We start from the raw sequence: 24939 nt of genomic DNA on the forward strand, positions 1-24939 counted from the left end.
TACAAACTGAGTGTGTAAAGTCAGGTTAAAGAACTTGACACACCGTCAGTCAATGACTTATTTATTTGTTTGCAGGACGTGGAGGGGGGAGCTGGTCGAGTCTGTCTGTAATCTCGAGGCCCACCCGTGTGTGGCATCAGCGTGGAGCGAGTGGCTGCTGAGATAGAGGAACATATGACGCTGTGGTTCCCTTCACTTCCTGTAAAACTTATGCTCTACAGAAACAGCTACATGTGAAACAGAGACGAAAACCTCGGACGCTGTGAGAGGAGAGACAGAAAATGGATGACCTCTTGGCCTCCCTGAAAAGGTTTCCCCTCCAGTGAATAAGATGGCTGAAGAGGTAAGCTCCCGTCGACATGAATTTATGCTCATTGGGCTGTGTTTTGTTTTTGAACTATCTTGCACCTGCACGGCTGTAATCACCAGCTGCCGGGCCCTGCATGAGGCTGTCGTTCACAACTGTTGAAGTGGATGTTAAAGAAGCTTTCGGATCAAATATAAAAAGCTACTTTAGTTGTATCTGTAGATGTAAACTCGTGCAGCTGCTTCATCCGGCGTGATTCTCAGAAAAAATGGAACCAAAATGTTTAAAATACTCTTTTTTTTTTTTTTGTACTTGACTTTATGCCTGACTGGTCACATCAGCTGGTACAGATCACTGACGATACTTTGAGTAAACACAAAAGTTTCTGAGAAGAAAGCACAGTTCAGGTTTTATTCTTCATTCGGTGTGCCTTCTTTCAACAACTTCTTTCTCACAACACAATGAATCAGTTTCTGTGTGCTCGGTGAGCTGAAATGGTTACAAACAGCTCCACATTTTATTGTGTTTACAGTGCTGAGGCCACGTGAAGAGCCCGGGGAGCTGCCATGGACTCCTCATCCAGCTTCGGAGCAAAATACTTCCCGGAGAGAGAGTTTGACCAAAAGGTGGATTACAGAGCTGAGAAACGGGAGCACCTACGAGGGCGCAACAACGTGACGTCGTGCCGAAGCCCCACAAGAGACGTCGACACGAGACAGATCAAGAACGAGCTGAAGGAAAAAAGGCTGCTGGAGTTTCTGAGGAGGAGGTCGGTCAGCCCGGAGCCGGGTCACTCAAAGTGTAAAAACTGCTCTCAGAGGAGAAATCATGCTCTGGAGAGATTTTCAGATAAAAATCTCAGCAAGTCTGAGAGACTGAATACAAATACACAATGTTCTCTCTCTGCTAATGGACACCAAGGGATGATTTTAACAACAGAGAGCAGAACAACTGAATATTCAAGCACCAGCAAATGGGTAAATGATGCTTTAATATTATCTACACCTCCTCTGCTTTAGCAGGTCAAGTGTAGTGAGAATTGCATCCTTTCTTATTTCTTTAGGCTTCATTGTGGTCCGAACCGGTAACTCTGATAAAGCAAGAGAAAAGTCATGCAAGGAAACAGACATCTACCTCCACGGCAGCGACACTGGAATCCAGCCACTACGGGATGAAAAGCTTGCAGAAAAGAGACAGCAGTACGAACCGGAGCACTTTTACACAACATTTTTTGTCGGTAAATATCGTTCGATCTGTTCAGCTAACAAGATAACCTTTACTGTTTCCTGCAGCTCAGAAGACAAGCATCAGAACCGTGACTCGGGCAGAAAAGATTCACCAAAACACGTCGGCACAGGCGGAAAACGCTCACCAGAAAAAGACACTCCGAGAGGTCGGCGTGCAAACAGAGTGAGTTTCATTCAGGACTGATTTAAGCATCAAACATCAGCTTCAATATGAGACGCAGCTCTGATTTCTGATTTGGGCTTTCTATTCTTACGCACCTCACAGGTCCGGCCTCGTCACGGTCAAAGAATCAGTAAGTTTCAAACGGCAGGTATTTGTTTACAAAGTTCAGGTGTAGACAGAGGTTAAAGGTGAGCATCATGGTCTGGAAATTATCAAGACAGAAGATCGATTAGAATTTAATTCACAGTAAAAACATGCTATTTTCTACTCCTGATCTTTGTAACCAATTGCCATCATTCCTTCTGTAAGGATTTTATTTGCAAATTTGACCTGTTTTTTGCATCTCTTTATAGGACATCCAGAGATTATCAGACTGCCTGCAGGTAAATAAAACACCGTGCTCAGCAGTATTTATGTAGTAACTTTTCACAAAGGGATGCTAACTGGTTGTGTGCTCAGTTTGTGTTTCGCTGCTGCAGAAATCACTCGTCTGCGCTTTTGTTGTTTTTTTTCTTCTTCTCAGGAGGCTCTGTGGAGAGAGGAGGCAGTGAAGAAGAAACTAGCCCTCCTCAAGGAGATCGCAGCAAACCTTGTGAACTCATCAGACTTATTTTGGACGGTAAGATGTTTGTTTTCTTTCATCACTCATTCATCAAACGTGCTTATAGTTTTTTAAGGATCACAGTTTTAAAACTCTTTTAGTTTTGATCTTTTACGGATGAGTTCTCGCTGGTAGTTGCTGAAATTTGCCACACTTGTGTGCCGATCAGCGCGCGGCTGCTGGTGTCTCAGGAAGCCCTGTGCAGCTTGTGGTTTCGAGCTTCCTGCTTCCGTTTTCATCTATAGGACAAGCGACAAACTGCCGCTCTTACACAGGAAGGGCGTACCAGTCTGCCAGTAGCTAACTGAGGTGCATCCTCATTAACTTTCATCTGGTCGTGACACATGACAGTCAGAGCGGATATTAGCTTTAAATTTGGTTTCAGCAGCTGAGCTACTTTAATCAGTTTCACTCTCCAAGTGAAAATTTCTCATCTTTTAAGATTTTAAGCTGTTTCTCACAGAGGTATGCTATCACCCGGCAGGCTTTCAGCGTACCTCTGCCGCTCCTTGTGGTGTTTCTTGAAGATAAACTGCTGCTCGTAGTTTCAGCGAGTGCACCTGTGAAACAGAATGCCGTCTGTCACAGCTGTCGACACATGAAGCATTAATTTTCCATCTGCAGGTTAGAGCGTGACAGTCACTCATTTCCTCTCTAACCCACACAGTCTCACTGCAATGAGGACCTGCTGAGAAACAAGATCAAAGTTCTGGAGGCGCAGCTGCAAATCTGTGTGCAGGTAAGCAGCAGAAGAAAAAAAAAACACACTCATGCATTTTGTTTAATCACAGAGTTTTTACAGGAGTCCTGCTCTGCACAGCTCTGACTTTACTGGGAACGTCACATTAAGCTTTTTTCTTTTCATTTGTCCTCCTTTGTGCTTTCTTTTTTAGTTTCTTTCTCATCTCATGTTTAGTTAAATGTTTAACTGCAGTGTTGTGCTCCCACAGAACTTTCCCAAGGATGGAGTGAAGAAACTGGCGCTGCAGATGGAGAAGCAAAGAGAGACGTATGAGGAGAAGGCCCTGGTCGCGCTGCAGAAGGCCTCTCAGGAGAAAAGCGAGGCGCTCAGCAGGGCTGAGACACTGCAGGTGAAAGAACAGAGCCCTTTTTTTCCCCATGACTGCATTTATTAGAATATCAACACTGAGGTTGACTGTTTTAAGATGAAAATTGTATATTTTTTTTGCCCACAGGAAGCACTAAACACGGCCCAGGCAGAAGCACGGAGGTGGGAGAGCCTTTACGCAGAACTGCAGCTGAGCTCCGGTCGACTCAGGGAGAATCAGCACCTCAGTGATGATCAGCTGCAGCGGCTGCACAGTCAGGTGGAGGTACGGCCGACTGTCACAGACCGCGCAGTCAAGAGTCTGCATCTAAGTCAGTCTAAAAAAAAACATGACGGTGTGTTTCGTGCAGCTGCTCCAAACCCGAGAACACGAGCTGAGGGAGGAGGTAGCGTCGCTACGACAAGAAAAGCAGGAGCTCCAGTACAACGTTTGCCTGCTGGAGGAGGACAACCAGACTCTAAGAGAGGAGCTCCAGCAACTTCAAGGCAAGGCATTTGACTCACACTGACACGGACTTGACCCCTGACCTAATCATTACAGGTCTTATTAGTTTAAAATCCTCTCTGCCTCGTAGATGGTGGCGACGAGAGCCAGGACTACTTCATGCAGGAGTGTCTGAAATCAGAGGACGCCAAGCCACGACTGACCTCCAGGAGGGACTCCCAGCTGGAGGAGGAGCTTCGACACACTCAGGAGAAACTCCAGCTTAAAGAGAAAGAGGTAAACCGAGGCACAATCACTCATTCATGTCCTGCTTCAGATTAATTCAATTCTTTCTGGGTTTTAATTTCATTTAGAGGGATAAATAATGTAAACATAGTTCAGTAAGTCACATTTTAGATAAGCTAAACAAAGAATAGCTCACTTGTTTGGCTGTTTAAATATTATAGATACAGGTGCATTGCTTTTATATCACTAATGTGTGTAATTTGTTTATGAAACATTGATCAATTTGCAGGTTTTCACTTCACAGATGGATTAAAAGCTCATTACACACGTTTGACTTGAAATGCTTGAAAGATTGCCTGCATTGTAAATGTGTTTCTGCTGGGTTTTTGGCTAAATTTAGTCTGTATGTTCTTTTCCATATGGTGTGTGTGTGTGTGTGTGCAGTGTGAGGAACTGCAGACAGAGCTGCACACCATGGAGCATGAGTGTCAGTCCAGCCAGGCCCGACTGTCGCAGTGCAGAGACGAACTCCGGCAGCTCAGCCACCGCCGCAGGAGAATGGTGAGTGTGTGTGTGAGTGTGTACTCCAAAAGCTCCCATTTCCCCCTCACGATGTGACCCTGTTTAACATTTTGCTTTAGAGAACCTCAGAGCAGAATTGAAGCTTCTGGCTCCATGTTTTCTGGCGTATTTCCTGGATGTGACGCAGATCTTTGTTTCCTCTCCGTTCAGACGCCGTGTGGCTCCTGGTGGAGGGTTTGTGCGTTCTTCCTCCTTCTCCTCGCTGTAGCAGGGGTTGCCATGTTGTGGTCGTGGCATCCTCCTTTCAGGGACCAAGTCGACGTCCTGTACTCAGACATACAAACCCGAATTGAAGACTATCTGATGGAAATGGCCTCTCCTCGACACTCGGGCTGTTTTAGACCAATATGATAACGTCACCGCTTAGGAACTTAGTTTTTTTTAGTTGTAGTTGTTCTCGATTGTTCTAGCTTTTGTGTTAAATTTTGATTTTCGTGTGAATGTTGTTGGTATTTTTATGGTTTATATGTTGTTGTTGTTTTGACTTGGAACTCAAAGTTTGTGCGATGACGTGTTGAAATGAGGAGGATGTACTGTAGACGTGTGCAGAAGAGTCGGGCGAACGCAGTATTTAAAACAAAAAGACAAGGTTTGAAAGGATTTCAAACTCACAACTTATTTTACGTTAGCATTTAAGAAGCTGTGAGTGTAAACATCTAAATTTTAGAATAAAAGGAAATATCTTTTGTACTGTAAAAGGACCATCTTATCAGAAGCACCATCTCTAATAAATAAAATGACTTTGCAGTTGTAATTTACACAGATCCGTATGCAGATATTTAATGATGAGGACTGTCCCAGCTGCCCTGCAATTCTTTTCTGACCTAAAAACTCCAAAAAAACCAATAAAATAAAGGTGAAACATGAAAGCAGTTGTGGCTATTTTTATTATTTTGTATTGTAAAAACTATTTTGAAATGATTCCTGCTGAAAACAGCGTTAAAAAGAAAGAAAGCTAAATAAAATCCTTAGGAGGTCAATGGGGCATGTTGTTCTGAACAATAATGACTTTTTGGGGGGGGGTTTACTGGGAAAAATAAAATACAATTTAACCTTCAAATAAGTGGTAAAATGTAGGAACAGAGTTATTTAAGTTACTTGGTTTTTTTTTATCTGTGATTGAAAGTAATTTAATAAATTTTATTAGTTTTATGCTCACTTTTACTGGACTATTATCTCCTTCACACTACAAGAGAAATATTATTCGTACTTTATTTGGGAGCTGGGGTTACTGGTATTTATTTATATTCAGATTTAACAAATACAGTACCGTGCAAAAGTCTTAAACCGCCCCTATTTCTTTCATATTTTACTTCCACGGAGCCAGACTTTCTTGTAATTTTCTGAAGTGGTTTTGATTTTTCAGGATTTCAGAAGGACTTTTCTGTCTGACATTAAACCACAATTTACAGATTTAGGGAACTGCAGGACAATAAAAAATGTCAGGTCTCTAAAATATCTACAGTAGTTGAAAGTTAGAAATGGAAAAAAAGCCCTGAGAGATGCATCATCCTATTGTGGCACCTGATGGTGCTAAAATACTGTTTCCTGTCTATAAAACTGTAACTGTTGGTGTTATTTGCAGATTCAACATAAAATAAAGCGAACAAAGTGTGTATTTGTGACAGACTTCTAATAAATCGCCTAAAGATTTATTTATTTTTTTAATCTACAGTAAGTTGTCTGTTATGTGTCGACACAGCACTTCATCACAGGCCTGACTTAAGTCGCACCAAAAAGATACAAACAATCTAAAAACGATTCAGAGGTACCGGAGTAAAAACAAGTGAAAAAGCAGCCAAAGATAAGTAATTTTAAACTATTAATTAAGAGCGTTTTTTCAGGAAAGTCTGGCTGCTTGGAAGGAAAAGACACAAAGGAATTTTGTACTGTACCATTTATTAAAAACATTGTTGTAATAAATAAATATGAAAACAAATATTTATGCTTTTTGATGCTAGATTTCAGGTCGTATTTTATTTCATTTATGATAAAATCTTAATTTGAACAAAGGCTGAACAAGAAAGAAGCAAAACACAGAAACTGACTCATAAAGCACCTCAAATTGTAGAAAAACCTGAATAATTATTCTCTATAAACATCACCTCTCCACAGTTTGAGGTGTGTGTTTGACTGATTTTGGTCCAATTTGTACTGATGTGTTTTTGTTCAAAGATGAAGTCTTTAATCCATATGAATCTCTGTTCAGTGACAACAAGCAGCACGTGAAACAGAATAAAATGTAATTATTCTACATAAAGAACATCCTGAAGCTGACAGAAACATCTACTGTTTGATTTCACCCAAACTTAGAGACAAAACCCTCTGGAAGCTGCTCTCTGAGCTGGATGCACTCATTGTTCGCTGCATTCACTGGTTTTAGCTGTTCCAGATGAAGCTCCATTCTCAAAAAGGTGCCGACCCAACACATCCACGGTTTGACAATTTACCTGTAGGTTCCCTGAACACACCACGGCTGAGTGAAGAGATGGATCTCTGCTGGCCTGAGCTCACTCATCCCTCTGAAGGTAAGCAGGTGTTCTGACTGAGCTCGTGGATTTAAAAAAAAACGTGACATTTGGGATTTGATCGAACTCCTGTTTTATTTCTTCTTACTCAGAAACACACGTCTCCAAGATGAGGACGGCGGAGCTGCTGTTTGTTGTGGGAGTGTGTGTGCTGAGCGTCACATCTGCCCTGAAAATCTGTGCTTTTAATGTCCAGAGTTTTGGGGAATCGAAGGCGAACAACAAGAGAGTTATGGGGATTTTACTGAAGGTGCTTAGTTGTGTGTGTTTGGGGCAAACTTTTACAGAGCAGCAAAAAGGCAAAACTGGACACCTGATGGATCTATTCCGTTCTTTTTTTGTTTATTCTTTGCTCCCAAGATTCTCTCTCGGTGCGACTTGTGTCTCGTTCAGGAGGTCCGAGACTCTAAGGGAGAAGTGATTCAAGCTTTGGTCAAAGATCTTAACAGGTGTGGACCTTTATTGGTTAGAAGATGCGATGAGATTGGACTTTAATGCCGTGTTTTGCTGTTTTTCTCTGCAGATTTGACAAATCCAACTCCTATTCGTATCTAGAAAGTGAAAGGCTGGGCAGGAAGAGCTACAAGGAGCAATACGTCTATATATACAGGTAGCTTATAAAGTATATCCCAGCTTGTTTCTTTAAAGGGAAACAGGTCCTCTCAGGCCTCTCCTATCTGATTACCTCCAGGAGCAACATGCTGAAGGTCAAGGAGCATTATCAGTACCCTAAACTGGAGGGAGACGGGACGAATGAAACAGAGGTTTTCTCCAGGGAGCCTTTCGTCGTCCGCTTTCACTCCCCAACTACACGTAAGACTCAAGGAAACGTAAATTCAGACCGTCTCAAACCTAAAAACAGACATCCCTGTTTCAGGACAATCAGGTCACTTGGATAAAGTTTGATTGTTGTGAGGACGTTTGAAAAGAGGGCAACGCAAAAACCAACAACAATCTTCCAGAAACAGTACACTGTAGTCAGGAATAATGTGGGAAAAGAGATGAGATGTTTCTGCCTCTTCTTGTGGCAAAGTCAAGCTTTATGTTCATCAAACTCGATGTTAATTAAAAGAAAACAGTCTAAAAATAAACCAAACATGACAGGGATAACACTTTTATGAGTTTCCAGAGTAGCTAAACTGTGTTAATGTCCCAGATTCCTGCTTTTAGAAAAAAAACCTTTAGGAGGACCTTCCAGATGAGTGACTCTTATTGTGCTTCTTATATCATTTAATCAACCAGAAAAAATCAGATTAGCAACAAACAAAATACGTCAGGAGGACTAGTTTGTTTCAGATGATATCTAACTGCGATCTTTAACCCTGACTGCTCGATGTACTGAGAGGATCCTGTGTTTAAATCTTTAGAAAGTAAAATAATAATTAGGATTAAATAGCATGTCTGGTGTAACAATAATGAAAAAAACATGAAGAGTCTCTCTTCTTTTTTAAGAGTAAAGTGCTGCAGTGCAGAATATGAGTCCCCTCAGGACACATGAATGCACATTTAAGAGTTTGATTGTGCAAAAAAAATTATAAGCAATGGTGGAGTAAAACAAAAGGAAACAACCTGACGGGTGATTTTTCTCTATACAACCAAAAACATCGATTTAAGCCTTAACAGTGAGGAGGTTTGGGAATCTGGGGGGAGTGCTTTTGCTGTCTATCAGAATCAGTAAACGATTAGTCTGAGCGATCGTCCTCATGCTGCGAGGAAACACTTCAGTCTTAATGGGAATAGTTTCTTCTGTTGGAGATAAGGAGGCACCAGGGGTGAACAAGGAAGTGATCAGAGACTTTGGCCTTCATTGATCTGAGCACAGAAGAACACCTAAAGGAGACTGAACAATCCTTCTTAATACCATTGTCAAAAAAAACAAACAAATGATGGTTTCATTCCCTCCAAGAGACTTGTAAACCTAATGCTGGATGTGTGAAAGTGATTCATGCAGCATGTGGAAACAAAACACTCTTTTTGTTGTGTTTCTGCCTTTAATTTATCCTTTATCTTCACGTGTCCCACGGCAAACTGTCCTGCGTGTTTCTGCTCCAAAATCCAAAGGAATGAATTACCTCAACAGCTTCTAATCATGTCCTCCAGGATCCTGTTTCCAACAAATTAACTCAAACCAGGCGTGCTGAAGGAGACGTGCAGGGCAGCGTGCTCCAAGGGCCAGGACTGTGTTTATCTGACGTCCGCTAAAAGAAAGCACATTTCTGAAACCAGAGTGAAAATATTATTTAAATGAAAAATTAAATCAAACGAAGCTGCTGCAGCCATAAAACTGGACACGTTCAAACGTCAAACACCTTGATTAAAGGCCGTGTCGTTATGTTACGATGCAGTAAGACGTGAAAGATTCACTCCTGGAATAAAGTGTTCGTTTTCAGAGCTGAAGGATTTCGTCCTGATTGGGCAGCACACGTCGCCCAAATCTGCCATGAAGGAGATCGATGAGCTGTTCACCGTCGTCAAGAGGATTTCCAAGAAGTGGAGGACCGACGTAGGTTGAACCACATCGTTAATGGCATTATCGTCCCAACCTCCACGTTGGTTTCTCTCCTCCTTCAGCTGGGTAATGTAGCCACTTGTGTGTTTCGTTCACAAAAGAACTTGATGATCTTAGGGGACCTGAACGCCGGCTGCAGCTACGTCACCAACAAGGGTTGGAAGGGCGTGCGTTTGAGGAGCGACCCCACATTTCGATGGCTGATCGGAGACGAGCAGGACACCACCGTGAGGGAGAAGACGCGCTGCGCTTACGACAGGTGGGACTGAGCGGCGCGTCACTGTTTCAATTCAGTTCAATTCAATTCAAAAATACTTTATTAATCCCAAAGGGAAATTAAATGTTGACGTAGCTCATTTAAATCAAGGAGTTATTATAGATGGTGATGGCTGTGGGCAGGAAAGATCACCTGTAGCGGTCCGTTTTACAACTAATCTGAAGAAGCCTTTGACTAAAGAGACTCTGTTTTCCGATGACGGTCTCATGAAGAGGATGGTCAGGGTTGTCTATGATTTCCTTGATTTTATGCAAAATCCTTCTTTGCATCATCATCTCCAGAGGTTCCACAGTCATCCCCAGAACAGAACCAGCTTTCTTTATCAGGTTGTTGAGCCTTTTTAGGTCCCTGGCTCTGATGCTGGGGACCTAAAAAGGCTCAAGAACCTGATAAAGAAGGCTGGTTTGAGACTGGGTGGGTGTTTGTTTTCTGAAGGGGGGTTTAATCGTCTCCACACAGGATCGTCGTGCACGGACAGGAGGTCGTGTCCGGCGTGGTGCCGGGTTCGGCTCAACCCTTCAACTTTAAAGAGACCTTCCACCTGACAGAGGCAGAGGTACACCATGACAGAGATATCCCTGACTTCAGATCCCTTCGGAACAATAATCCTGTTGATTCGATTTCTCTTCAGGCTCTTGAGGTGAGCGACCATTTTCCCGTCGAAGTTGACCTGAAGCCCAGCCGTCGTTACCTCTTCCGCCATGAGCTGTAGATCCAGCCAGATGACTACCAACAGCTTTCTCTCTCTCTTTTTTTTGTTTTTTATTTAACTTGATTTTAATAAATTAAAACAACCATACATATATATTTTTGCTGACAGTCTTTTTGGTTCTTTAAAAATGCCTCTAACTTCTCGTCGGACTCGTCACAGTCGCGCCTATAAACATTGTTTCAGAGTGAAGGAACTGCGCGTTCGACTGCCGGGGTTTATGTTGTGCTTCTGAAACCAAACCCACATCAAAGTTGACATCATTTCTCGAGCTCATGAAGGTGCCTACGTGCAGCAGCTGAAAACACAAAACATTCGTTTAAGGATTTTATTTTGGCAAAGACAAAACCCTGAAAGGGCTGCCTTTGAACTTCAACTTTTATGGTAAGTTCATATTTAATCCACTTTTGGTTTTTGCCTTTGACGCAAATATCTTAGCCCTGATGTGTACATTTATGCCCTATCCGTTCGACAGGAAACCACTTGCAGCAGATGAGAGTTACTTCAAGCTCTCTTTCTTTTCGACAGAAGGGACAGGCTTGAAAATAAAACAACACATATCCTAATTTGAATCTTGATTTGTCCGACAGTAAAGATGGATGGGTTTGCTGATCTCTTTACCGATGCCTTCTCAGGTAAGGAAGCGATTTGCATTGTGATTTATCCGAGTTTTGTTGCTTCATCTTTCAACAAACAACTCTCATTACAGAGTCTTCTGTTCCATCCTTTACCGATGGAGATTTGGACTTTGAGAGTTTGAGTTTCGACGACAAGAGGGAGGAAGACAGCACAGAGAATTCAACAACAACGACGGACGAGGCTCTGCTTCAGGAAGCGACAGACGAGAGTGAAGCTTTGCTGGGCAAGGCGACCGCAGGCACTCCGCTTGTGGTTGAAGACGAAGAGTCGACCGGGGATGAAAGCGACGAGGAGGAGTTTGAGAGCAAAGACGGCTACACCAGCTCCGAGGAGGGAAGTTCCTCCTCTGGAGAAGATGTGGAGGAGAATGTCAGAGCAGCGGAGGAACCGGGAGATTTGTTGATGTCAGTCTGCTGCAGCGACAACCCGTACGACGCCCGAAACGAGGACGTAATCTTTGCCGAGGGACAACCTGTGGCCTCAGAGGGGGCAGATGACCCTGAAGATAGTAACAAGGTGCAAGGTGAGGCCGAGAGTGATGAGGAGGCGTCCTATTTTGGAGGAATCCCTGAACGTGGAGAGGAAACGCTGGCAACGGTAGTGGAAGGTGCTGAGGCTGAAGAGGACAAACGAGGAACAGAAGAGTCGTCCGATTCTGACCGTGAAGACATGACAGTTAAAGAAGAAGAAAATGTCCTGCCCCAGGAGGCTGAAAACCCCTCCGAGGTCAGTCCCACGGTGGAAGATAGTTTGGAGTTTCCACCCTTATCTATGCAGAATCTGCAGGATCTCATCACTGAAGTTGAGGGTGATGAGTTTGCCGTGAAAATGACGGAGTTCACAGGAGATGAGCACCAAGAGGCGGGCGAAACCATCGCAGATTATCCGTCGGACTTCTCCTCCGGTGAATACACTGGAGCTGAGCTGAATGCCTCGCCTCTTGCGAAGCAGGAGCACGGAGCTGTGACCGAACTCCCGTGGGTCAGCCGCGCTGAGGACTCAGGATGTGAGAAGGATGATGGCTTTTTGTGCAGCACAGACTTGGAGGTGGACGCTGACAAGATCAGGAGCCTGGATGCAGCAGTCGGAGAGCACAATGGGAGAGAATCAGAGCGTTTGTTGGCTGTGACGGGTGAGAGCAGCTCCTGCAGCTCCAGTGACGGCGACGAGCCTCGGAGAGGAACCAGAGACGAGCTCTTGGACAATCTGAGCGTCCGAAACGCTGAAAACAACAAGGAGCTGGAGGTCGTCGAGCTTCAGGAGTTTTCCAGGTGGAGCAGCTCCTACGATAACACCATAAAGGACAGATTTGATCCAGCAGATTTCATCAGGTCAGGCTTCGACGCGTCAAAAACCGACACCCTCCTGTCTGAGTACCCGTTAACCACAGAGGACACAGATGAGACCGAGGACACGTCCTCAGATGAGAATCAGTGTCCCGCTGATGATGCAAACTGCTACTCTGTGGTGCAAAGCGTAACGACGAGCCCCTCTAATCAGGGATCCATCGACGACAGCTTCTTCTTCAACACCGATTCCTCTGAGGCCACCGAGGAGGGGCAGCTGGACGACGACGAAGACGAGGAGAGGAGAAACTCCGAACAGATGAAGGAGAGGATCGAGGCTTTCAAGAGGTTTTACGACAACAGCGATGACGAGAACGGAAGAGAGGGTGAGCGTTTGGGACCAAACTAGAGCAGAGTGAGGTCAGTCAGGTTCTTCATCACTTACCTAAATGTTTATGTTTTCAGAGAGACAGGCAAAAGTTCAGTTCTGTGCAGACCCACTCTCCCAAGTCAACTACTATGAAACTGACAGGTAGGTAAAAATCCCATCAATTATAAAACATTACTTTGGTTGAACATTAAATACAGCTTGACTGAAAGTGTTTATGGTTTACTCTTCTCTCAGCAGCGACAGAGATTCAATCAGCAGCTCCTCAGACATGGAGGAGGACCTGAGCTCTGAGGTAAGACGCGTCTTTGTTTACACGTAAGAACAAACATGGCGGGGCATACACAAAACGCATGACGAATACCGTCTCGTGTCTCTGTGTCCAGGAGCCGAGGGAGCCTAAAGACACCCCGGAAGTAACCCCTGACTGTGAGCCCCCAAACCCTGAGCCGCCACAGAGTGTGCCAGAAGTCAGAGACACTCAAACCTGCACAAAAACATACAAGGTCCATGCAGTTCTGGCCTTCTGCTGATTTAAACTCTGTTCTTTCTTCTTTTTAAGGTCACTGTGCTGTTTTTTTGTTCTCACAGGGTTTCAGTGGGCTGAAGCTGATGGTAACGTTGGGTGTCGGGACGATGATGGGACTCCTGATGTTCTGGCTGATCACAGAGCAACCCGACTGGTTCAGCGATTTTTTCTCTGTTTAGGGCTGCAGCTCGTTTCGGTCCTTTTTTAATGAAAACATCAACAATAACAACAACAACAACAACAAAAAATATTGTTTTTGTAAAATAAAATACAGAAAAACCTCTGCACATGCACAAACTCCAACTTGTTGTATGTTTGCCTAATAAATAGTTATTTTTGTTTGAATTGATGTTGCTATTTTTTGCTTTGCAACTGTAAAACAATATTTTCTCTTGTTCATTTTTAAAAGCATTCATATCTTGACAAGCCTTGATAAGTTAGGTTACAGATTTAACAAAACTGGGAGTAAAATTCAGATACTGTACAACTCAGACTAATTTACAATAAAAAAAAAATCCAGTGCAACAAGTCATGCAACAATTTTATAAAATTGTTGCATGACTTTACTTGAACTATGTGTTGCTCTGATGGGAGCTACCAGCACATCAAGTTTTAGCTCAATATCGGTAAAATTGACTGAATTAGGGTCATTTTTGTGTTGGTTAATGTTTATTAGCTGTGGTGGCCATCTTAAATTGGGGTGACTCAAAAAGGTAATCAATTGTAAATGTCTACCCAGTGATTACTTTTTGAAAGTTTCATTAAAATCCATTTTGTGGTTCATGAAATATTTTGCTAACAGACAAACAGGATTTACACAAACACTTAATGCTCCAGTTTAAGGTAAAAAATATTGCACAACATGTAGTGCTCAGAATATGTGCTGTGGATGACTGTCTGGTACTACCATTGCAAATTTTAGCTCATTATTTTTAAAAATCTGCAAAGTTAAAGACATGTTTGTGTTTCCTTGTGTTAGTTGGCTGTGTGGCCATCTTGAATTAGGTTAACTCATAAAGTTATTATGTTCAAGACATCTACCTAATGATAACTTATTGAAAGTTTAATTAAAATCCATTTGTTGGTTCATGAGATATTTTGCTAACAGGCAGACAGACTTGACTCCAATAGTTAAAGGCAAAGTTTTAAGAACAAATATTGCACGATCAGATGGTGCTTGGGGTGTAAATTGGGGATGACTCTCAGCTACTACCAGACCAAATTTTAGCTCAATAACTATAAAACTGACTGACTTGTAGCCATTTTTCTGTTTTCTAAGGTCGCTTAGCTATAGCAGCTATCTTGAATCGGGTTGACTCTAAAAGTTAATGAGTTGTAAACGTACATCTAATGATTACTTTTTGTGAGTTTCACTTAAATCCGTCCGCTGGTTCATGAGATATTTTGCTAACACGACAGAAACCCGCAGGAACACGGTGTGCTTTAAGCAGAAGAACGTTAAAGATACAGCATCATTCCGCCCGCGGGAGGCGCTGTTCGTCACCACGGAGGAAAACAGAAAACAAATCCGACGAAGAAGACCTAAGAAGAAAACGGAAGTGGATAAAAAAGTGCGCTCGTTTTTACTTCTTGGCTCAGCAGGCGAGGGCGGGGTTAGAACTCTCGACGTTAAATTAACCGTTTACCGAGTTTAACCGCCGCTACCCGCGCGAGGAAACGAGCTCCCATCGGTTGTTAATCCGGGGTTTTATTGTTTACGCTAACTGAAACGAAAGCTTAACCAAAGAATTAACGCACAGAAAAAAACAAAATATATATTTAAAAGAAAAAAATGGCTTCGCTGAGTAACAAGTCCGCGGAGGAAATCGGCGAGCTGTTGGACGAATACGGAATAAAACACGGACCCGTGGTCGGTGAGTGGCTCAACCGTCGGGCCACCGAACTTCTCGGGCCTCCCGCCTGTTTGTCTGAAAGCCGTATTTTAGTTAAAGTTGGGTTTATTGCTCCTCATGTTTCAGTATGTTTATTTATCTTGTCTTTAACCAGAGTCCACCAGACGTCTGTATGAGAAAAAGCTGAAAGAGGCCATGGCAAAGGAGACGAAAGCTAAACCATCATCTGATAAAACCTACTACAGAGAGGAGGGTGGGTAATTTATCCACTGAAGTCAAGGAAAGCTCAGTTTTAAAGGTTTTAAAACAGTTGTAGACTGTAAAATAATACCCCAGAAAGTGTGTACACATTCAGGTGTAACATCTCACACTGATTAATCACATTTAAATGGTACAATGTTTTCTAAATGCCTTATTTTAGCAAACTTGCCTATTAAACAAATTCTGTAACACTGATTTAAATGCTGGATAAACTCATCACTGTTTTATCCTTTATTGGACACGAATACAACTCTACTTTTGAGGGTAAAAAGTAAACTAATCTGTGTTTTTATTTATTTATCCACTTCAGTTTTGTTTGCGAATAGATGGTCGTAACTGAAGCTGTTGTGTAAATGCATAGAAAACAGAAATAAAAGTGCATAAATGAAAAATTATGAAGTTCACAAATTTCTAATAACAGCTGGCATGAAATGGGAAAGGAGAAATAAACACAAACCATTAACTATATTAAATAAAATGTTTAAGGCGTTTGTTTATGAACTGTTAATTTCTTATTTTGCCAAATCAATCATTTTTGTTACTAATGACAGAAAATTCACCAGCAATGATAGATTCACTTAATAGTGCTAATAATTTAGTTAAAATATGTATGTCATTTCTATATAATTTTGCAGCACGTCAGCAGAAACTTTAATGTTTGTTTGTTTGTTTACACAGAGGAGGAAGTCACCTATGTCTACAGGACGCCGGTAAGCATCTCTTCACGCCTCATTCAGGTGTTTTTGTGATATTAACCTTTTTATAATTCGAATGATGTCTTTGATGGCAGAATTTCACATTTCTGGTTAGTTTAACAGCCTTTTGTCATCATTACATGTCCAAAAATCACACATTTATCTGAATTATTTTTTTTTGTTTTGATCAAAAGCTTAGATGAAGAACATGAGGAGTGTTTATGTCATATTTCTTATAAAAACATCTTTTTTTATCATCTCCCTCAACTTTTCAGACCAGAAACGAATGCTCTGGAGACAGGTGAGTTTGTTTCTCTGTTTTCGTCCCTAATCTGGATTGATTCACAAACTAACTGAGGTCTGTCTCGTCCGCGTAGAGGGACGTACATGAGGTCACGACCAGACTGGACTGGGAGGGAATATGGACACGAGTAAGTGTCAAACATACAAGCTGTTTTTGTCTTATTTAGTTGGTGATCATTATTTTTATTTTAAAATAAAACATACAGCATATTTTCACCTCCCGTTTCTTCCTGCAGGACTTCCTACTCGGACTACACCCAGTCCAGGTCTGAATACGGAGGAAGAGATTTTGCTGAGCAGTAAGTGTTTCTGTGAAAAGAACAAAAGATGTTTTAACATGACATTTGGGTTTTTTCCATCTGCAGTTGAGCTTTACTGCAATTAGTTCTGATTATTCTTATATCGTTCAATAATTAGCCTCAAAATAAATCTAAAAGATTCTCCGCCTTCATCTGAAAACGAGTTTCCCTTTCTGTATTTCTTTACAGCAGTTATTCCTCAAACAAATATTCTTTCTTACCAGCATGAGAAACAGTATAAGGCCCAACGTAAATTATACTAAGGATTTAGAGAAAATGTTTATCAAAACAATCTAAAACCAGACAAATAACATGTTTAGGATTATATTAAACAACTCTCAAAGTTGTTTCTTTTTTCTGTGTAATAATTGAGTTAATAAAGATGTTATCTGTTAATCCTGGTAACTAAACTAACAGATAATCTGCCTTTAAATCCAAGTTCTCTAACAGGTACGTCCTCAGAAATAATCCTTTGTCTTTATAACCGTTTATAATTTCCTCTAAAATTGAACATTTTTCTCTGCCGGCTGCGGAAACACCAGGAAATCCCTTCGTATAAAGGTTGGCGTCACTCCAGGCCAATAAAAATTGTTTTCAGAGGCAGGATTTAAAAATAAATTCGTCACTCTGAACTCGATTTGCTGCACGGCTCTTAGTCGTTTTAGCTTCAACCATCCAAGTCAAGCTCCTCCCACTTCCTGCGTTCTCTGAAGCCCACCTCCTGTCGTTTGCTCCGCAGGCCCGCCATGTACGACACCCCGTCCACCTACAGGAACTCGTCCCTCCATGCGGCGCCCGTGAAGTCGGGTCAGAAGGCCCCGGGGCCGGCGAAGTCGACCCGCCTCGTTCCGCTGTGGCTTCAGTTTTTCTTCTTCCTCGCCGTGGCCGTCTTCCTCTACTTCGTTTTCTCCAACATGGAGACGAATAAATCCATCGAAGGACTGGACTGAACCAGTTTGTTTGTTTTTTATAAAACCAAACTGACGCAGAGGGGATTTCAAGCATTAAAAAACAGGAGAATGCATTTTAATTATTTTAAACGTTGAGGAAATTGTGGTTTTTGAAGTATTTGTGTTTCCAGTTCACTTTGCTTGCTTGCTCGTACCCATCTATATGTCAAATATTAGGTTTTGGTTTTTTTTTTTCTCTCAATGAGCTTCACTACAGCAGCACCTGTCACATTAATGTATGATTAACTGTAAAAACACTAAATGTTTTTTGTTGCAACAGGATGCAGCGCTCTGTCCATCCAGATACGTGTCTCTGCTCCTTAAAGAAAGCAACAACTTTTATATTTTATCTGAAGCTGTGGGCAGGAAATCACAGCATAATGTCGTCGTATGATGAAACAAAAAGCTCTGCGCTGATGTTTGGTAACAAAGCTTTACTGGAAGCTTCTAAAGTTCAGTAAGACGCTGAATAACAAATCAAATGATCTGAATCCAAATAAGATTTAAATCGATTCAGCAGATCTGTGAGCTCAGTGCAGTCAGGGTGGAAGGATGAGGTTTAAATTAAATTAAAGTGCCTTTGTGTTTGAATCGCAGTTGTGTACATGGGGTTTATTAGTTTCTTTACACAGGTGAGAGGGTTACAAGTAATCGTATTCATACAAATATTATTATTTAAGTGTCGAATCAGAGGTGCCAGGTTTTTGTACTGTATAATCCACACGTATCCCAGGTTTGTAACGTGTTTTGTATTTCAGTTCATATTATAATAAAGAGCTTCTATATGTAAACATTCTCAGGTCTCAGGTCGTTCATTCAGCAACAAAAATAAGTCAAGTTTAAATAAAACGTACAAAAATAGTTGAACCGTGTTTAAAAAGCTTCTACCTGTTACGGAGTTTGATGCTATAAAATGAAGTTTCCTTCAGGTCGTCGAACTAACACGAAACTCACTGGACGTTTATTATTTTAATTAACTACAACTTCTATTGCAGACATAAGTGCATTAATGATAGATGCATAGTAGTGTTAGTCTTGACATATAAACCAAACATCCTTAAAGGATCGTTGTTCTGTGGGCAAGTGCATAATTCTGTAGTAGTCTGTTAGTGTTGAATAGGAAACGTTTTGATCTGAACACGACCGACTCGGGTCGGTTTCCCCAGCTTTAGGTTTAGTACAGCTTTTATCAAAACTAGCTGTAATGACGCTAACAAAAGTGTTCGACTTCCTGTCCCATGCCGCTAAAGGAAAAGGTCGTTGCATCTGATCCTAAAGCGGCGACGGTCGACAAGCTTGTCCCGTTTGTTTTTCCAGCAGTGAAAAATGTCCTGAACGACGAACAGCAGAGAACGTCTCGGCGTGTGTCCGTCAAAGTACCGAGTGGAGTCCGCGCCTCCTCCAGACTGGATTTATTTAAAGTGGTTCCAGCAGACGATCCAAGTTCCGTTTTCCATCTCCCACCGTCTGGATGTGCTCGGACACAGTTTGAGCCCTCTTGAATGTCACAAACACACGATTCTGTTAAAAGAGAGAAAGAGAGGAATGATATTCTGACGTGAGGCTGATGCACAGGGAATCTGATCAACAGGGTGAAAGGAAAACATAAATCTGCACAAAAGGATTCATTTTACTGTCTTAGCTTAAATTGAAACTATCTGTTTTTGGACCCTGACTAATACAATTCCTATAAACACTAAATGAAGAGCAGTAGAAACTAAAACACATATTCTGATAGTTCGTTTAACAGGATGACTAAATCACCACTAGAACCAATGCTGGTTAGAAAACAAAAACACGATCAGTTAAGTGGAAATCATTTATGTAACATCGTGTTGGTCTGGCTGATCGTAGATTATCTGATATTAATGTTCGCTGGGGGAACTAGTGGAAACCAATAATAGAGGATTCTCACACCACAATCAGAGGAAATCTGACACAATCTCTAAACTATGAGCACAAAAATGTCCAAGTCCGAGCTGAAAAAAACTGCACTTGAGTCCATAAACTGTTGGTGAAGAGATCTGATTAAATTAAAGCGATTTAAAGACTGAGTTGTGGGCCTGGATGGACTTTATGATTGCAACTGTGTGACCCGACACGACGAATCGTGGAAACATCCGAGGGTTTAAACACGGGGCTGTGTTTGTGGAAATAGCACCTGTCAGTACCTGCTGCCTGTAGGTCCCATCAGAGCTTATTAACTGATAAGGCGACGTAAGTGTTGTCCACACCTGTAACGGAAAGCCTGCGTTACTCCGCACGCAAAGAAAAGAAACCTCTTACAGGCTCATGACAGAGACAGGAACTCACAGGTTCTGGTCTCCCGCTCCAGCTCCGAGGGTTTCTTCTCCTTGTTGCAGACCACCCTGGCCACAGTTAAAATAATGATGATGGCGATGACGAACGTCACTCCAGACACGAGCCAGCTGATCACCATGGGGCTGAGGATTGGGTCGGAATCTGAAAGTAGAGGGGGGGTCATTTGTAAGTTTCACTCAGAGTGGGTTAATTGCTGACGGCTATGGTCAACACAACCCCACCTCTGACGGCGATAGGCAGGGGCTGGCTTTCCCTGGAGACGAACGTACGTCCGCCCAGCTGGACCCGATACAGGCAGTAGTAGTAGCCCTCGTTGGCGCTCTGGGCGTCGGAGAAGGTGAATGTGACGGAGTGGGAGAGCGCGGGCAGTGACTGGCGCACTGTGCCGTTGGAGCGGACGAGACGGAGCTGGAAGGAGCCGCCGGGGTACTGCTGCAGGGTGGAGCAAGTGATGTTAAAACTCTGCCCTTTGACGACGGAGCCGACCGGAGCCTCGGGGGACGTGTTGTACCAGAGCTGGGGGGTCAGGAGGTCCACTGCCAGTCAAGGTTGTGCATAAAAAGATGGAAAGAGAAAAAAAAACTCATTTCAAAATATAGAAAATGTTCCTGCTAACCAACAAACTAGACATACTGGTAGTGACTCACCCACTGTGATGTTGATGGTGTTGCTGGGTGGAGAGCTGATCCGCTGGGGAGGGAATCCGCCCGTGACGCTGTACTGACAGCTGTAGCTGCCCTGGTAAAACGTTTCCACGTCGGACAGGGTGAGGTCCACCCCCATCTGAGTCGGGTCAGCTCTCTGCGTGACCAGAGGCGTGGCGATCCCGTGCTTGTACAGGTGCACGTCGCTGACGCGGTTGAGCTGCATGATGCTGCAGTAAAAGTGAACAGACTCCCCGGAAGAGAAGACCGACTGCGGGGACAGCAGCGCAAGCCGGGGCTCAAACAGAGTCCCTGAGAGGAGAGACGGATGACAGCTGGTCTGTGAAACAGTTTCTGAAACTGAGGGATTACTATACACAATAAATATATTACAGAACATGATGACATTTTGAGTCGGTTTAGTAAAAGGAAACTTTAGCTGCGACAACTTTACAGATATTTGCTTCTGCCGAGCTATTCCCCACACCGCCTCAACAAGCCGTGGTCCTACCTGTGCACTTCACGCCCGCGTCGTTCTCATGGGTGCAGAAGGAGTTCTTGTTCAGGGAGAGGTCGCAGTGAATCAGGCTGGATTCGTGCCCGGTGCACGTGACGGAGTTCAGCGCGATCATTCCGCTGCCCGGGCCGAATTTGGCGTCGTGGGAGAATTCGGCAAAGCCACAGCCCAGCTCCAGGCACACCACGTTGGCTGCTCGCATGTCCCAGCCATCGTCGCAGACGGTCCCCCACTGTCCGTGGAGGTTCACTTCGACTATGCCGGAGCAGTGGTCTCCGTTCACCACTCTTATCCCACCTAAACCGAAACCAGCTACTCCATCCCACAGAGCACCCAGCAGGCCTGTGATGAGAAAGAAAAGAGAAACAGAAGAAATTATAAGTTCAGATCTCTGCAAAACAAAAGCAAATAATAGGAGCCATCACATATTTTATGAGTCCATTTGAGGTTGCACCAACTTTAACTAAAACCAGTTTCATACTAAAAGCTTTTAAGTCTAATTTTTACATGAGACAAATGGTTTAGTGTCCACAAACCACACTTTAAACACTTCATGCTTGTGGTTAGAAAGGCCTGCAGATATACCCATTATTCACTACCAGAGGTCTACCCCATAGATTGTAATAAATCAGCAAGATCAGCAGAGTCATGTTCTGTTGCCAACAATGAGTTGTGTGTTTACATTTGAACACTAATGAGTACGCTTCAGACAGTCTCGACGATGGATATTAAGTCGGTAAAATAATCCCCAGATAAGAGACTCCAAAGAGAAAAGGTGAAGTTCTTCTTATTCCTCTGAAAAGAAACGGCAACTAAAAGCTGTGAGGCCGAGAGTCGACAGAAGCAGAGTCGTTTTGGGGGAGGAACTCGAGCGGTGGAGAGCGCTGAAGCAAAAGTTGGAGCTAAGATCAGATGAAATGAGCTGTGCTGAGATATCTGAACTCTAATGGGAGAATTTCTTTAACTAATCGACAAATTTAGTAAATAAAGGTGAGGAATGTTTAGTTTACCTCACATTAACCCCAAAACTATCATTTATTCATGTAGAAACTGTGATATTCCTCCCACAGACCAAAAACATGAACGTTAGGTTAATTGCTAACTCTAAATTGTCCCTAAGTGTGAGTGAGAGTGAATGGTTGTCTCATTTGTCTCTGAGTCTCCCTGTGATGGACTTGCAACCTGTCCAGGGTGTACCCCGCCTTTCGCACAGACACCAGCTCCCTGCGACCCAGACAGAAGAAGCAGGTAAAGAAAATGGATGAATGGATGGAAACTGTGTTAGAAGCATAAAAATTACTGTCAAAAACACTGATAATGTGTGTATTTTTGACAGCTATTATTGCTTTAAGGAACTCTTATTCCTGTTAGTTCCACAAAACGTACCGCCTGTCCTAATGCACGTGTTGGTAACACTGGAACGCCGCTTTCTACAATAAATTTCCTTCACTTTAGTTTGCACAAAACGACTTTTATCAGTTTAGTGTCACGCTGAGAGAGAAGCAGAAAAGGTTTGTGAGCTTGATTGAAATCTGATCTGTTCACATTTCAAACCACTTTTAAGTTTTGACTTAACCATCCGTGTAAAAGCTGACGCTACCAGGATCTGACAAAAAGCAGATTTGGGCGGGCAGTCCAATATCTGGTGTCCTTGAGGTTCTTCATCCATCCATACATACATTTTCTTTACCCGCTTCTCCTGTCCGGGTCACGGGGAGCTGCTGTCTCCAGCGGTCACTGTGGGAGAGGCGGGGGGACACCCTGGACAGGTCCATCACAGGGACACATGGAGACAAACAGCATGTCGGGAAGTGATCCGGGAGGCGACAGCTCTAACCAGGCAAAATCTGATAAAGTCAATTATTACACCTTTTAAATGGTTTCTCAAAAGCATTTCGGTGGTGAGTAAAAGGGAGATATTTGGTTTGTATTATCAGGTAGGATGATGTGCAGCATCAGTGACCTTAACTAAATATAAAAGATAATGCAGTGGCACACAAATTTAATAAATGTACACAGATAATATATTAAAGTAGCCCTTTTAGAGCACACAGTCTCCCATCTTAGACACCCCATTTACAAAATAAAATAAAATGAAATAAATCTCCAGGTGGTATTTTAGGATATATTCAGAATTAGCTTTAACTCTACCAAGTAAAACAAGGTATTCATGCTTTTGGAATGACCAGAACAAGTGTTTATACTCAGAATAACTTTAGTTTTTATTAAATATGGGGACTGCTTCCTTTATTTGGCTCCTATTCTTTACAATATAAATAATAGAATCCTATGATTTATTTGTGATTTTGTTCATGTGATGCTGGGATGTTTGCTGGTTATCACGTCGCATATTAATCACACGAAGCAAAGAAAAAAAAGGTTTTGTAACAAAGCTGCCATCTCTTGAAGCAGCGGAGCTACGTGTTTTTAGCTTACCTGCTACAAAGATGTGAAGGAATGTCAGCATTGTTCCATCAGACGGCCGGATGCGAGGAGAGCCTGCAGTTTGGGGGGTGACAGCGCTGACAGATGCTGAAAAACATCCGACTTAACCAACCAAGAAACCACGAAAAAATAAAAATAAAATACCGACCGTTAACGGAGCTAACGGCTAACCAATGCTAACCAACTGACACTGCGCGCGAGGGACGTACAAAAAAAACAGAGACGTTGCCCGAGTCGAGGCTAAATGTTGTTTAAATATCACTGCGTTTAGATCTAATTGAGTTGATTTTATTATTATTTGTTAAATTCGTGTGGCTGGAGACCCGAGTCTCCGTCCAGCAGCATTCACGTCAGGAGTTTCATCCCGTGTAACGCCGGTGTTACGTCGAGTCCTTCTCCCTGCTGCAGACAGAGGTCACCACAGGCCGCAGGTCGCAGCTGAAGCCCCGCCTCCTGCTTCCGGAGGCTCGGCACGCAGGGGGCGGGGCTTCTGGGACTCAACTTCCTGCGCTACACTTTTCAGTAAAACACCTAAAACCAGAGCCATACACATATATATGCCCCTAACTCTCTCATAACGTCCAAATAATAAATAATTTAGAAGGTTAAGAATTAATGGTTTTCCAAAACTGTGGAAAACCATTAATTCTTAATTTTTTAAAACATTGTTTGATTATGATTTAATATAAAACCAGACAACCCTTTTTTTTGACAATTTCAATAAATTTGGTCTATTTTTAGTAATCCATCTTGTCATTTTTGTACATTTCAGTGCAGTTTTTCCTACCTGCCTTGTATTAAATCTGAACCAAATTGTATCCCAAAATATATATATTTTTTTAATTAGGCCTTCATAAATCTTTTTTAAAAAAAGGGGGTTGCACAATCTGTTAGCGCTCAGAATACTTGTTCGACCAGTCTTAGCTACTACCACACCAGATTTTACATCAGTATCTGTAAAACTGGACTGAGCTGTAGCCATTTTTTGAGCTCATTAAGCTCACTTGGCCGTGGCAGCCATTTTGAATTGAGCTGACTCATCCAGCGATTCTTTTCTACAACTCATGTTAAAACTTGACCAGTGGTTCGTGAGATATTTCACTAACAGACAGACACATGCACAGACATGGGCAAACATATTATTAC

The 24939-nt window shown here is 42.6% G+C and overlaps 5 protein-coding genes across 9 annotated transcripts; 4 read left to right on the forward strand and 1 right to left on the reverse strand.

Annotated features, from left to right (window-relative positions):
* The first annotated feature begins 88 nt into the window (after positions 1-88).
* On the forward strand, positions 89-6253 carry LOC108236740 (TRAF3-interacting JNK-activating modulator). The gene is made up of 14 exons (XM_017417620.3): positions 89-343; positions 840-1284; positions 1371-1506; positions 1600-1717; positions 1820-1847; positions 2071-2100; positions 2241-2336; positions 2986-3057; positions 3269-3409; positions 3515-3652; positions 3738-3873; positions 3963-4108; positions 4502-4618; positions 4790-6253. Exons 2-14 carry the CDS (start codon positions 874-876, stop codon positions 4988-4990), a joined length of 1770 nt encoding a protein of 589 aa, XP_017273109.1. The 5' UTR covers positions 89-343; positions 840-873; the 3' UTR covers positions 4991-6253.
* An 831-nt stretch (positions 6254-7084) lies between these two features.
* dnase1l1l (deoxyribonuclease I-like 1-like) lies at positions 7085-10758 on the forward strand. 2 transcript variants are annotated; one of them, XM_017417648.2, is made up of 9 exons: positions 7085-7167; positions 7260-7417; positions 7528-7616; positions 7691-7777; positions 7859-7980; positions 9558-9670; positions 9778-9935; positions 10413-10509; positions 10585-10758. In XM_017417648.2, the coding sequence occupies exons 1-9, from the start codon at positions 7128-7130 to the stop codon at positions 10663-10665; spliced, it is 945 nt and encodes a 314-aa protein (XP_017273137.2). In that variant the 5' UTR covers positions 7085-7127; the 3' UTR covers positions 10666-10758. The 2 variants fall into 2 exon arrangements, with proteins under 2 accessions (XP_017273137.2, XP_024862043.1); XM_025006275.1 differs by having other exon boundaries at positions 10413-10758.
* A 129-nt stretch (positions 10759-10887) lies between these two features.
* On the forward strand, positions 10888-13849 carry LOC108236758. 3 transcript variants are annotated; one of them, XM_017417643.3, is made up of 7 exons: positions 10888-11046; positions 11138-11297; positions 11372-12973; positions 13053-13119; positions 13216-13270; positions 13362-13481; positions 13567-13849. In XM_017417643.3, the coding sequence occupies exons 2-7, from the start codon at positions 11258-11260 to the stop codon at positions 13681-13683; spliced, it is 2001 nt and encodes a 666-aa protein (XP_017273132.1). In that variant the 5' UTR covers positions 10888-11046; positions 11138-11257; the 3' UTR covers positions 13684-13849. The 3 variants fall into 3 exon arrangements, with proteins under 3 accessions (XP_017273132.1, XP_017273131.1, XP_017273130.1); XM_017417642.3 differs by having other exon boundaries at positions 10892-11046; positions 11253-11297; positions 13213-13270; XM_017417641.3 differs by having other exon boundaries at positions 10894-11046; positions 13213-13270.
* Positions 13850-15154: 1305 nt separating this feature from the next.
* emd (emerin (Emery-Dreifuss muscular dystrophy)) lies at positions 15155-18660 on the forward strand. Of its 2 annotated transcripts, none has more exons than XM_017417880.3 (7): positions 15155-15378; positions 15512-15610; positions 16297-16328; positions 16589-16614; positions 16691-16744; positions 16853-16915; positions 17655-18660. In XM_017417880.3, the coding sequence occupies exons 1-7, from the start codon at positions 15297-15299 to the stop codon at positions 17863-17865; spliced, it is 567 nt and encodes a 188-aa protein (XP_017273369.1). In that variant the 5' UTR covers positions 15155-15296; the 3' UTR covers positions 17866-18660. The 2 variants fall into 2 exon arrangements, with proteins under 2 accessions (XP_017273369.1, XP_024862039.1); XM_025006271.2 differs by having other exon boundaries at positions 15156-15378; positions 16589-16613; positions 16687-16744.
* On the reverse strand, positions 18146-24209 carry si:ch211-150o23.3. The gene is made up of 7 exons (XM_017417879.3): positions 23785-24209; positions 21343-21690; positions 20835-21143; positions 20409-20723; positions 20179-20328; positions 20037-20099; positions 18146-19386 (listed from the first exon to the last, which is right to left on the reverse strand). The coding sequence occupies exons 1-6, from the start codon at positions 23813-23815 to the stop codon at positions 20056-20058; spliced, it is 1197 nt and encodes a 398-aa protein (XP_017273368.1). The 5' UTR covers positions 23816-24209; the 3' UTR covers positions 18146-19386; positions 20037-20055.
* Positions 24210-24939: the final 730 nt, after the last annotated feature.

The sequence above is a fragment of the Kryptolebias marmoratus genome, linkage group LG8 (genome assembly GCF_001649575.2).
Source record: "Kryptolebias marmoratus isolate JLee-2015 linkage group LG8, ASM164957v2, whole genome shotgun sequence".
In the NCBI taxonomy this organism is placed as follows: Eukaryota; Metazoa; Chordata; class Actinopteri; order Cyprinodontiformes; family Rivulidae; genus Kryptolebias; species Kryptolebias marmoratus.